The sequence below is a fragment of the Rhinatrema bivittatum genome, chromosome 18 (assembly GCF_901001135.1).
Source record: "Rhinatrema bivittatum chromosome 18, aRhiBiv1.1, whole genome shotgun sequence".
Taxonomy (NCBI): domain Eukaryota; kingdom Metazoa; phylum Chordata; class Amphibia; order Gymnophiona; family Rhinatrematidae; genus Rhinatrema; species Rhinatrema bivittatum.
In genome coordinates this window covers 28,935,886-28,949,420 of record NC_042632.1, presented here as the reverse complement: position 1 = coordinate 28,949,420, position 13,535 = coordinate 28,935,886, and the positions used below count along the sequence as shown (strand labels likewise).

Genomic DNA, 13,535 nt, shown 5'->3' with positions numbered 1-13,535 from the left:
CGTTTTAAGTCTTTTCCTAAAAGTAGTGTATATAAATCTATTGGTCATTGATGACTTTTCCAAATTTATAGCAAAGCAGATTCTTTCTTTACACAAAGCTCTTTGAATGTAGTAGCATGGAAAGAGTCATTGGCATCAAATTACATATTAATGAAACTGATATCTAATATTTTTTCATATTTATAGGCATGTTTGCTGATGAAAAACAAGATTAATCATAAACTGGCAAATGAAACATTCTTAATTCTCAGAACTACTATAGTAGAGATTCCTTTTATTTCAGTATCAGAAATTGACTTTAATTTTCTATTTTGTAGGAGAGAGAACTCACCAAGATGCTGATAATAATTATGTCCCTGTCTGAAATACTTATGCAATTTATATTAGTTTACCTATTGCTTTATTCCATTTAGTAAATATAAAATAATGTGATACATCCATACTAAGGTAATGCATGATAATCTGTAGTAGTATGATACATGTTTAAATTAAAATGAACCTCTAGGTCTATGCTTGGAATCTGAACAAAACCAATAGTTTGATATTCATTTTACATAGGTCATGATTATGACTTAATAGACAGAGTCCTTCTACAAATAGACTTTGCTAGCAACTGTGATCAATAATGTCATTAACTAGCACCTGCACAAAAAGACCAAAAACTGAATAGATATGGAGGCAGAGGTAGGTTGTTTGCTTCTAAATATGATCACTCTATGGTAAAGTCGAGGTACATTGAAGGTTCTGTGGAGAAACTTTAAAGCAGTCAAGTTTACATCCAGCCAAATTATTTAGGTCTCTCAAGGTGTCTTAATGGCTTTCAATGGCAGACTGGTCCACACCCTACCATGCTTGTATTACCAATTACAAAATAGGACCCTAGCTTTGAGTCTGAATTTGTCCTTAAACATTTTCAAAGTATTGTGTGCCTGTTGATTTGGTCTACTAAATCTTGCAGTAAAGGTAAGCTGCTTTCTACTCCACATCAATTAAAATGTATAGAAACACAAAATATAAACACATAACTGCTGCAAATCCTGTCTTCTCTGTCTGTAATTTTTCTGAAATACCACAGAATCTGCTTTATCCCCAATTTTGCCTTCCCCAGCCCAGGACTAAGTATCTTCTGGCCTTGTCCCAGGCTTTCAATTTTGATATGATTTTTGCCTCCATCACCTCCATTTGGAAGCTTTCCGTGCATTGATAGAGAACATTATTAAGAATGCTTTACTCATCTAAATAGTAGTACTAATAAAATTAATCACATTTTTCACAATACACACAGTAATAGACCTAAGATACAAATACACCATCTCACCTCTTGATGTGTGTCCGGATTAGACTTAAGGTGGATTCTTTGAGTGCTCATAAATAATACAGATGAATTATCAGAAGAAATCATATTATCTGATTTTTGTTCATTTGGTTCTAATAAGGCGAATTCTTTTTTCCTTGATTCTGTTGCTAGGCATAATTGATAGGAGTAAGGTAAAGTCCCATCGCTGTAGTTTGTTGGGTAAATAGGTCTCTCTTTGGTCTTAAGATCAGAACTTAAACATCTGAGAACTGTTTGGTGCTTAGATCTCAGAAATTTTTTCACTAACAGAAATATAATCACCAAAAGGAACAGGAACGTGATCAAAATTAATATTGCAGCCAGGTAAAAATTTAAATTTGATTGATGATCCGAATCATTGGATTGTTTACTTATTTCGGGGAGAACCTCTTGAAAGTTTTCTGCAAATACCACATTTAATGTGACTGATGAAGAAAGAGGAGGTTGCCCATTATCTTTCACCAACACAACTAATCTTTGCTTTACAGCAATTGCCTTGAGAAAAACACGAGACGTTCTTATTTCTCCAGTGTGAAGTCCGATGTTAAAAATCTCAGGTTCTGTTGTCTGAAGTAATTGATAAGATAGCCACCCATTGTGTCCAGAATCAGCATCCACAGCTACCACTTTGGTTACCAGGTAACCAGCATCAGCTGAAGGGGGAACCATCTCAAACAAGACTGAACCATCTGATCCAGAAGAAGGGTAAAGAATTTCAGGAGCATTATCATTTTGATCTAAAATAAATACATCGACAGTGACATTGCTATGGAGAGAAGGTGTTCCACTATCTTGAGCTTTTACTTGAAACCGAAACTCCCTGAGCTGCTCATAGTTGAATGAGCGTTGAGCATAGATAATTCCAGTCTGTGAATTGATGGAGATGTGGGAAAAGGCATGCACTTCCTCTGTGTTGTTGTTTATGATGGAGTAAGTAATTCTAGCATTTTGATCTAAGTCCAAATCTGAAGCTTTCACGCTGCAAATAGAAGTTCCTGGTGGATTGTTTTCTGGAACATAGATGGTGTAGGTAGTTTGCTCAAAGACAGGTGGATTGTCGTTTATGTCTGATATTTGTAATAGGAAAGTTTTACTTGTGGTGAGAGAGGGAGAACCTTTGTCTCTGGCTGTAATTGTAAGGTTATACTCGGGATTTTTCTCTCTGTCTAGTGTAGTTTCTGTAACCAGTTTGTACAGGGTACTAGAAGATGATATTAATTTCAGTGGAATATATTTGTCTTGTAACTTACAAAAGACTTCTCCATTTGGTCCTGAGTCCAAGTCGTGGACATTAATGAGAGCTATGACTGTATTTGGTGGTGAATCTTCAGGAATAGAATTAGAGAGAAACATAAGGGCCATATCAGGTGCATTGTCGTTTTCATCAATAATCTCAATAAGAACTTTGCAGTGAGCAACCAGGCCTCCTCCATCTTTTGCTTCAAGGATCATCTCGTAACGTTTTACTTCTTCAAAGTCCAAAACCTCTTTAACTTTAATTTCACCAGTTCTCTGATCTAGGGTGAATTTTTGACGAGCTCTATCTGGTATGTTTTTGAAAGAATAAGTAATTTGTCCATATGAACCTTCGTCAAAATCACTGGCTTTCACTTGAATCACCATCGAGTCCTTTGTTATGCTCTCTTTAACACTAACTTTGTAGATCCCTTGAGAGAATTCAGGGGCATTATCATTAACATCAGTAACAAGAATCTGAATGTTAGCGGTCCCGGTTCTTTCTGGATTCCCCCCGTCCACTGCGGTTAGAATTAAATGATGAATACTTTGATTTTCTCTGTCTATGGATTTCTCTAACACTACTTCCGCGTATTTTTTACCATCCGAATTTTCTTTAGTAAGAAGCTTGAAGTACTGACTTGGACTAAGATAGTAGTTTTGAAGAGAGTTGATGCCCACATCTGCATCTACAGCACTTCCCACTGGAAAGCTTGCACCCGGTAGAGAGGATTCACTTATTTCAAAATCAATGTTATTCTTGGTGAAGATTGGTGAGTTGTCATTAATATCCTGAATAAGAACACTGATGTGAAAAATATTTAGAGGATTTTCAATAAGCGCTTCGTAGTTTAGGACACAAAGGATTACTTCGCCACATATTTCTTCTCTATCTATCCTAGTATCCACACACAAGTTTCCGTTTTCTGTATTTACAGTAAAATATTGTTTTTTGACGCTAGAAATAATACGCAGTTTCCGAGCTGAGAGCTTGTCTATACTTAAACGTAAATCCTTGGCAATATTTCCTACAATCGAACCTTTCTCCATTTCTTCGGGAATTGAATAATCAATCGTTTCACATACTGCTTGGTAGAACAAACAAAAAGAAATCAGTACCTGCCATCTCAGTACTCGGCCGGTCTGTCTGCTTCCGATTTTCATTCTGGTCGCCAAACGCAGTTCTATTGGTTTGTTTGTCAGGAGTCAGCATTCAGAAGGCCATCGATGAAAGAATTCCGAGGATATATAGAGAGAAAAGCATTTCCACTGCGTGAAATTAAATGATTCCTTCTCTCTGCGGTGTTTCTATTCTGAAAGGAGAGAAATAATACTGGAGAAGGCTCCAGAAGATTTCCTATTCTATTGCATTTTTTGCTCCTCCTGGCCCACAGCGGCATCCTGAGTCTCAACCAAAGAACTGCAGTGGGATTGTTCTGAAATCGTGAAGTTAGAGAATTGTGATGGGAGCTTTTTTTGTTTTATCTGAATATTGAGATTGGTCAAAATATGATCATGATGGTTTCTTGGCTTTTTTGTTTTTTTACTTGTAGATTTCTTGTTTTCCCAATATAATGCATTTCTTGCTGTTCACCTTTTTTGAAATAAAAGGGGAGGGTGTGCCTTTTGTTAACTCCTGTACTTTTTAAATGTTGTCCATGTTACAATTATTCTTGAGAAGCATTAGTGTGATGCAGTAACAGAGTTTTGATAAGGTTCATCACAGTAGCACTCAAACTAATTTAGATTCATGATGACGGTGAAGGAACCATTTGATTAATCTGAATATTTTGGAAGTCGTTCTTCCATTTATGGAGTAATTAACTAGAAGTATTTATTTTGATGTTTAACCTTTATGAGGCTGCTATTAATTACTTTAGGAAACTAATGCATGCTTGAGTACAGAAAATACCTAAAGTTAAAATCACAATTCTCGCCAGACACTTTACATGGCACCCTACTGTGCTAAATACAAAGAATCTTATTTCAGGGGATTTTTCCTTAACTACAAAATGGAATAAAGTATTTGACAAGTTTAATGCTAAATTAGACATGTATTATCACCAGACAGACAGAAAGAATGCCTCAGGCATTTCAGATCTTCTTAGTCTGACCTATATACTGTTTGAATGATTTCTCCGTCCAGGAAATCTAGTAAAGTAATTGTGGTTTTAGATGAATACAGCTTTTTTTCCCCCTCTAGTACAATGCATGTGAGCAGGACAGAGAAAAAAAAAATGATCAGAAAATCCAAGATCACAAAATGTGAATGAGTGCACAAAGTCATGCAAAAGCATTCAAGGCTGGGCACATATTACTATGCATTAAAATGTGGATAAAAAAGGGCCTAGGGAGAAAAGAGGGAAGAAAGCAAGGAACAACATTCCATCTGTGTCCACTGTAGAAAGCCTCTGTTAGGCCAAATGGGAGTATGGATGTTAAACTCTGGACACCCATCTCAGTTAAAGTACAAAAAAGAACAACTAAAAGGAATCGAATCTAGTGACTTACATTTAGGGAAAGATCTACCAAACTGTGTCTTCTTCCTCGAGAAACAGAAGGTGGAGTCAGAATCAATAGACACTAGAACAGTTGTTGTCAGCCCTGTCCTTGGAACATACCTAGCCAGTCAGGTTTTAAGGATATCCATGACAAATATGCATGAGATAGATCTGCATACAATGGAGGTGCATTGCAAATCTCTCTCATGCATATTCATTGTGGATATACTGAAAATCTGGTTAGGTGTGTGCCAAGGACTGGGTTGAAAACCTCTGTCCTAGAAGTATCTTGTAGCATGGTAACACAGGATTTGATTTATTAAGGCTTTTCCCCATTCTATGTCTATAAATCAGGTCCATAGTCACATAATAGATGATGGCAGAAAAACACCAAGTTGTCCATCTATTCTGAACACTTATTCCTATCCACACTGCCAAGGATATATCTGAGCTGACAGCCATATAGTGTGACCTTCTCTAGCATATCAATTCTTATTCAAGACCATTGTATTCCACCTTCCTGGGTAACTAAGCATGCAAGATCCTCTTTCAAGTTCACACACAGCACTCTTCCTATATCTAACCACAATGTTCCACATAATCCAAACATCTGCAACACCAGTGCAGTGTTATCCAAACATCTATCCTCTCAGGCCTCTCTGTCATTACCAACCCACTGCATTGACCCTGTCAACATAAGGAGTACATAGCTTGCTATATGATCTGGCTATATGAACACCTGCATTTTACCTAGGACTTCTATATTTTATTGTAGTAGTCTGCTAATTAATTGTCAGTGCAATTTGCCAGACAGATCTGACTATGTGATTGCCTACATTTCCATTAGGACTTCTAGCTCTGTGCAGTTTGTGTTGCAGGCTCTGTACCATTTTAGTTGTCCTTCTCTGAACTGCTTCCATCCGCAGAATGATATGACCTTCAAAACTAAACTTTTCTCAAGGTGATGTCTTACTAGTGACCTATACAAGGATAACATTCCTTTTTTTCCATAATGATAGTATCTTTTCTTGGGCAAGATGTACTAAGCATTTTTCTCTTAGACATAAAGTTGGAAACTATCATTAATACATATGTCCCCTTATATATCTAACCAAACTATTAGCTTTCTATGATGCTTTATAACAATGACTTATAACTTTTAAGTAATTTGAGATGATTATGCTAACTGATAATTGACTAATGAAGTTTTGCACATCAGATATATAATTTTACACTTTTTTCCTTGGAAGCATAGCTTCCAAGCCTTTGACAATTCTTCCAATTTTTTTCAGGTCCACATATATTTCCATCAAGTCCCTCTACAATGTCATTAACAAAGACATTGAAAACAACTAACCCTAGCACCAGACCCAGAGATACTCCACTCGACACTTTATCTTTACCAGAATAGCCTTTGAGTTTTGTTGTTTAACCAGTTCCTCACCCAGTTAACCACCTTCTCCCATACTGACTATATGGTTTACTGCTCCTGTAAGTGGTACAGTATCAAAAGCCTTGCTGAAATACAGAGAGGTCACATGCCCTTTCGATGAGCTTTTTACTCTAGTAACCTCCATGTTCTGCTTCCCTCAGAGTTGAAAATTCCTGTTCCTAATCAAATACATGCAACACATGAATGGTCTCTGGTATTCTGTTTCTTTCATAGAACAGATTGCTGATCCTTTAGTATTTTTATTTTGTTCTACTTATGTACACTGGGTGGATGTAATCTTTTATTTGACATTTACAGTGGGACAGCACTAATAATGAACAAAAGTATGACCATCATATAAAATATGGGGATATCTACTTCTAAGTCAAAAGTCAAATTGGTCTTTTCAAGACCTCATCTTGAATTATAATTATTGGTCATACAAATGTGATTTTTTAAAATAATTTTTCAATATGCAATTTTTAGGAAAAATAAAAGCATTGTACTTGAAATTCCAATATATTATTCCTGTTGTTAAAGGAGAGCTACCCAACACTGCCAGCACTGTTTCAGTCTTTTGGTTCCTTAAACTGGTAATGTAGCTTTCATATTATCAAGTCACAGTAATGTTTCATTTGTGGGAATGTCAACAGATATCCCCATCTTTTTTATGATGGTCATATATATATATATATTTCACAAGAGTATGTCTATGAAGTACAGGTGAATTCTGAATTTTATCACTCACATCAGCTGAAACATAGTTCAGAGACATTACTCTAGTTATTCTGTGTCTGCATTTCATTCTCCAGGCAGATATATATTTGTATTTCTAATAAATGTTTATGGATTTAAAGAACTGACTTGTTTTTATGAATTTATTTATTTATTTATTTAAAGGCTTTTATATACCAAAGTTCATGCACTAGTGCATACTACTTCGGTTTACACAGAACAAGGAACAGAAAATTACATCAATGAAGTTAGACAAGAGTTTAGCGGTCTGTGTAGTCATGTTCATGAAGAGCAGTGAGTGCAGAATAAAGTATGTGAACATTTTGTTTGAAAAATAAAGCCTTATATATTAAAGTTCAGTATGCATTTACAGGTTAAGGTAAGTGCATATCAGCTATATGTGTATATACACACAGACATATACATACACACACACACACACATCCTGGGTCTAGTGCTGATCAATTAGACTGAATGCACTTATTGAGTAACCATAGATGCATACCACTGAAATGGATCAACTTTGACAATGTGGAGCTGTTTAGATCTCTATAGCCCACACCAACATTTGATGCTAGGCTATTTAACACACATTAATAAAAACTGCAAATATTATTTGTATTTTCAATCATCAAAGGAAGCTTTGTGTCATCTCAACTACTAATATTTGCATTTGAATCAGACCTGGATAAGGCAGCGGCAATATAGGCAACTACCTAGGATGCCAAGCTTCAAAAATGACAAATATCCAGGCCAAGACAATCCTGTTTCTGTTTGATTTAGGGCCGTGTGTTTGGATAGTTTAATGGATTGCTACCATGGCACCCTGCCTATGGTTGCAAATTTCTTAATTCTCGTCCTGGTTTGAATATACTTTTGTGGCTTCAGATATGTGAGACTTATATTAAAGAACAGCCTCTGATATTTTGCTCCATATAGAAACAAAGCTCAGGTTAAGTCAAGATATATGGAAAATATTATTGGAGAAGAGAATATATTTTCTTATTTATCACTTTTACTAGATAGATGTCTTGTATTATACAGAATATTGAAAATGTATGAATTGCAATTCTGAGAAACCCAATAAATAGGCCAAATACAATATAGCATAGGATATAGAGCTGTAGAAAACAGATTCTACCATACAAAAGTATACTTGAACACTAAACAGTACAATCACAGAATCTGTATTTCTGATTATCCCTGTTTCCCTAAGACTTTCCAGAAGGAGAGAATGGAAGAAACTTCCTTTTGATATTTTTAAGTTCTCATAGAAAATGTACACAAATATCCTTACCTGCAAAAGGCTGCTTGTTTCCGTCTGAATGTTTTCTTCTTTGTCAGTAAGTAGTAATCCATTATTATTAGCAGTAACAACGTTAGTTGGCCTATTACTTTGGTCACTTGCGTTCAGGAAGCTAAACTCGTTCTTTCTGGAGTCTGCTGCTAACCAGACGTTATAGGAGTACGGCAAAGTGCTATCACTGTACCGTGGTGGAAAAGCGGACTCATCCTTTGAATAATGATCAGCACTTAAACATTCAAAATGTGATTTTCGAAATTTCATCACTGCCACCAGTATACCAGTCAAAAGGAATAAAAAGCAGATCAAAGCTAGAGCTATTATTAAATAAAAATTTAAATTAGACTGGAAGCTTGCTTCACTGGACTGGTTGATTAATTCGGGTGGAACCTGTTGAATGTTTTCTGAAAATATTATATTGAGTGTTACAGTGGCTGAAAGAGGTGGCTGCCCATTATCCTTTACGGAAATAATCAGCCTTTGCTTCACGGAATATTTTCCCATAAAGATGCGAGATGTCCTGATTTCTCCATTGTGAAGTGCAATGTTAAAAAGCTCTGGTTCTGTGGCCTGAAGCAGTTGATAAGAGAGCCAGGCATTGTGACCAGAGTCAGCATCAACAGCCACTACTTTAGTTACTAAATAACCCGCGTCAGATGAAGGAGGAACCATCTCGAACAGAGCCGAGCCATCAGATTCGAGTGACGGGTAAAGAATTTCGGGAGCATTGTCATTCTGATCCAAAATAAACACCTTCAAGGTGACATTGGTGCTAAGTGCTGGAGATCCACCGTCCTGTGCCTTCACTTGCATTCGAAACTCCCTAAGCTCTTCATAGTCGAATGAGCGTTGAGCATAGATGATTCCAGTCTGTGAGTTGATGGAGATATAGGAAGAGAAGGGCACATCCACTATGTTGCCGTTTAGTATGGAGTAAGTGACTCTAGCATTTTGATCCAAGTCCAGATCTGAAGCTTTTACACTGTAAATGGAAGCACCCAGGGGATTGTTTTCTGGGACATAAGCGATATAGGAAATACTCTCGAAAACAGGCGCATTATCGTTTACATCTGATACTTCCAAATGAATTGTTTTTCTGGTGAAAGTGGGAGGAGATCCTTTGTCAATGGCTATAACTGTAATATTATACTCGGCGACTTTTTCTCTGTCCAGTATGGAGTCTGTGAGGAGTTTGAAGTAATTATTAGAGGATGAGACTAATTTAAAAGGAATATCGTCATGGAAATGACAACTGACTTCTCCATTTAGTCCGGAATCTCTGTCGTTGATATTAATGAGTGCTATGACTGTGCCAGGAGGAGCGTCCTCAGGAACAGGACTAGATAAGGACATAACTGTTACTTCAGGGGCATTGTCATTCTCATCAGAGATCTCTAGTAGAACCTTGCAATGGCCAACCATGCCCCCACCATCCTTCGCTTCAATGATCATCTCATAACGTTTTGCCTCTTCGAAATCCAAAAGCACATTAACTCTAATTACACCAGATAGAGGATCCAGACGGAATTTGTGATGGACACTGTCTGCTATGTTTTTGAAAAAGTAGGTGATTTGTCCATTTGTACCTTCATCAGCATCACTGGCTTTCACTTGAAATACTAGGGAGTTGTTTGGCGAATTCTCCTTAACACTAATTTTGTAGACCTCTCGAGTGAACATGGGGAAATTGTCATTCACATCAATAACAGTAATGCAAACTTGAGCTGTTCCGGTTCTCATAGGGTCCCCCCCATCAGAAGCTGTCAAGATTAAACGGTGAGTACTTTGTTTTTCTCGATCTAATGGTTTTTCCAGTACAAGTTCTGCATATTTGTTGCCATCACTGTTCTGTTTCGTATGAAGTATAAAAAATTGATTCGCACTAAGTTCGTACTTCTGAAGGGAGTTGGTACCAACATCCAGATCTACTGCATTTCCTATAAGAAAGCGCGCACCTGGTAGCGTGGACTCGCTTATTTCTATCTCAGCATTATGTTTGTTGAAAACAGGAGGATTATCATTTATATCTTGGATTTCAATTTTCAAGTGAAAAACATTTAAAGGATTGTCGATAAGCATTTCTAAGTTTAGGATGCAAAGAGGTGTTTCGGAGCATATTTCTTCTCTGTCTATTCTTTCATTCACGTACAGATTGCCATTGTTTAAATCTATAGCGAAGTATTGCCTTTTGCCACTAGAAGCAATACGAAGATTGCGAACTGCGAGCTGTCTGATGTTCAGTCCTAAATCTTTTGCTATATTTCCTACAAAGGAGCCGCGCTCCATTTCTTCTGGAACCGAATAACGAATTTGTTCAGAAGCGATTTGGCAGAAACAAAAGAATAAGAAGAAAGCCCTTACTTGCAGTCTGATTCCCGGACCGATCTGCTTGCGCCATATTCCCATGTCCGCCAAGTTAAACGTTGTTGAATTGTGCTGAACGCCTTCCTCTATTTCCAGAAAAATTTTATTGTAGTGCTTTATACAGTAAATCACTGATAAGAAGAATGAATACAATCCATTCCTTTGTACATTTAAAGTATTTTACGCAGATGATTTCTTCCCAGACCCTCTCTCTCTTGTCCTGTTTCCTTTCCGATCTGCACTGAGTGAGGGTGCAGTGGGAAGCTCTAATGGATCTCCAGTTCCAGCTTGTCTCCTCATTGGTCAACAGCGACACGCTGAGTCTCAGTCTAAGAATTACATCAAACCTAAAACAGAATACCGTCAAATTCCCAAAATTCAGATCTTTGAAACAAGATAGACGGATCTGAGCCAGGTCTGAAAGATAATTTACGGATATTTCTACTAGAAATTACTATAAAATGAAGGCTAATTATCAGATTAGTGCAAATACATTTTTAATTCTATACATTTGGGAAAGATAAGTTCAAAGATTCTTTTCTAGCATTTCTTATATTCACACAAAGAAAAATATTTAATTCCAAACCTAAAAAAGGCAAGTTATATACCCATTTTATGCATTTATACTGATACTTATCCTGGGTGTAATAATTCAACAATCTTAAGTGTTCCTGTAGAGAAACTTTTTAACACTCACTTCAGTGTTAAAGCCTTTAGCCACATTTTATTTATAAATCACCTTTCATCATTTTCAAAGGAATACTTCTTCATTAAAATAAATTCTGAAGCCACTTCCCCTTCTTTAAAACAATAAACTAGATGAAAGAAAACACATCACATACACAAAGGAGGAAATATTCTTGTCTTTATGTTTTGTATTTTATACAGTGCATGCTAAAACCATTTATTGTAGAAACACCTAAAATGGACTTATAACAGGCTATGAAGCTCCTGTCATTTTAGAGCTGATAATTACAAGAAAAGTTTATTTTAATAAAAGAGAACTGAGAGAAAGTGTGCTGTTAGCCTATCACTGCTTTAGTGCCCTGCTGTGCTGCTGCTTAACCCTGTGCAATGGTATTAGAATCTGTAAAATGTAATTTTTAGAATGTTACAATATATCAGCAGGGCTAAGAGTAGGCATAGTCTCTGTCAAATGATTGTAACATGGTACAACCTCAAAAGATCTATGAGACACAAGAAGGGACTATAAAGCTTAGCAGAAGATATGAATGGGCTAACTGGATAGGCCATATGGTTTTTATCTGCCACCTTGTCCTATATTTTTATGTTTCTGTGACAGTCTGTCTGTGTTTTCATTGTGTGGTCTGAACTATGTCAATGTGCTGTCTCTTTGAGTGGAAAAGTGATAGTGTGTCATGCAGAATAGTAGTAGACAGAGTGAGTTAGTCAATACATAGTCAGCAGTGCTCTATTGTTTCAGATAATAGTGACTTATGTGTGTGTTCGCTCACTGTAGTGTGTACATTCTAACAATACCTCACAAAAACTGGAGAGGAAGCCTTCTGGATGTGCATAAATCTGAATACTACAAAGACAAAGCAAAGGAGGAGACTCCCCAGAGAATGCTGAACATGTCAGAGGAACATTGATGTCACGTGAATGTTGCAAGCCAATCATGTCAATGAACATGCAAAACCATGAAAGGGTAGGCACACTATCTTAGTCCTCATGCATTTACAGTGAAGTCTTAAGCAGATGTATGCCTGGTGACCTGCAGTGGTTTCTGGCTGTGAGTGGAAAGTTATCCTGTTTGTAAGCCATCTCTAAAGCAGAAAAGTTTCCTGAGATTAGTCCATAGAAGAAGAGTTGCCTTTCCGGGTTGTGGGGAAGAGACAGTTATAAGATAATTCTCAAAGTAGTCAGAGAGTTGCCTAGAGCAGTCAGTAGTAAGCAGAGAAGATTTCCAAAGGCCCCAGACTGACCTGGCAGAGAGAAAAGCAGAAATTGAGCTTGAATTAGAGCAAAATCTTGCTGGGCCTAGAGGGAGGTTGAATGGCCATTCAGTTTGAGTGCAGAAAATGCAGCCTACATAGTCCTCTTCCTGGACTGGATTTGATGTGTGGCAGTCTCCAGGTGCAATGCATCTGAAAGAGATAACTTGAGGAGCGGTTGGCAAAAGCCACATAGGCCTTTGGTCTTCTAGGAGCAGGAGATGCACCAGTCAGAAGTCAGAAAGAGAGATATGGTCTTTGCTTTTGAGAGACCTACTATATAAGGAGGCTTGCGTAGCATCAGAGAAGCCAACATATACAGGACTCTTACTCTTTGGCTAACAGAAGAAGGGTGAAGTAACATTGTGTTGACTATCTAGATTAGTGAGAAAGAAGTTTCAAAGGAAAAACACAGTGCAGGGTTGCACTTCATATATGGAAAGTTCCAAAGGGATGCAAGTATTGCAACCTAAGGAAGAATGCTGTCAGTTGTTAAAATAGAGGCAGGGAATACTTGGACAGAAGGGCCAACCATGTTCAGAAGTTACATCTCTGCTCTTAGTATTAATGTGGAGGTTAAGGATAAAATAGCAATGGGCCAAGAAAAAAATATAAAGCTGCTATTGGGTGTAAAAGGTCTTCTGAACACTGTAGTAGTTCTAGTGAGTGATAT

General features: G+C 37.1%; 2 protein-coding genes across 2 annotated transcripts; both read right to left on the bottom strand.

The window, feature by feature from the left end:
• Window positions 1-1,270: 1,270 nt before the first annotated feature.
• Window positions 1,271-3,877, bottom strand: LOC115080001 (protocadherin gamma-B4-like). The gene has a single exon (XM_029584000.1). It carries the CDS (start codon window positions 3,734-3,736, stop codon window positions 1,271-1,273), a length of 2,466 nt encoding a protein of 821 aa, XP_029439860.1. The 5' UTR covers window positions 3,737-3,877.
• A 2,425-nt stretch (window positions 3,878-6,302) lies between these two features.
• LOC115080072 (protocadherin gamma-B1-like) lies at window positions 6,303-11,129 on the bottom strand. The gene is made up of 2 exons (XM_029584099.1): window positions 8,538-11,129; window positions 6,303-6,392 (listed from the first exon to the last, which is right to left on the bottom strand). The coding sequence occupies exons 1-2, from the start codon at window positions 10,947-10,949 to the stop codon at window positions 6,303-6,305; spliced, it is 2,502 nt and encodes an 833-aa protein (XP_029439959.1). The 5' UTR covers window positions 10,950-11,129.
• Window positions 11,130-13,535: the final 2,406 nt, after the last annotated feature.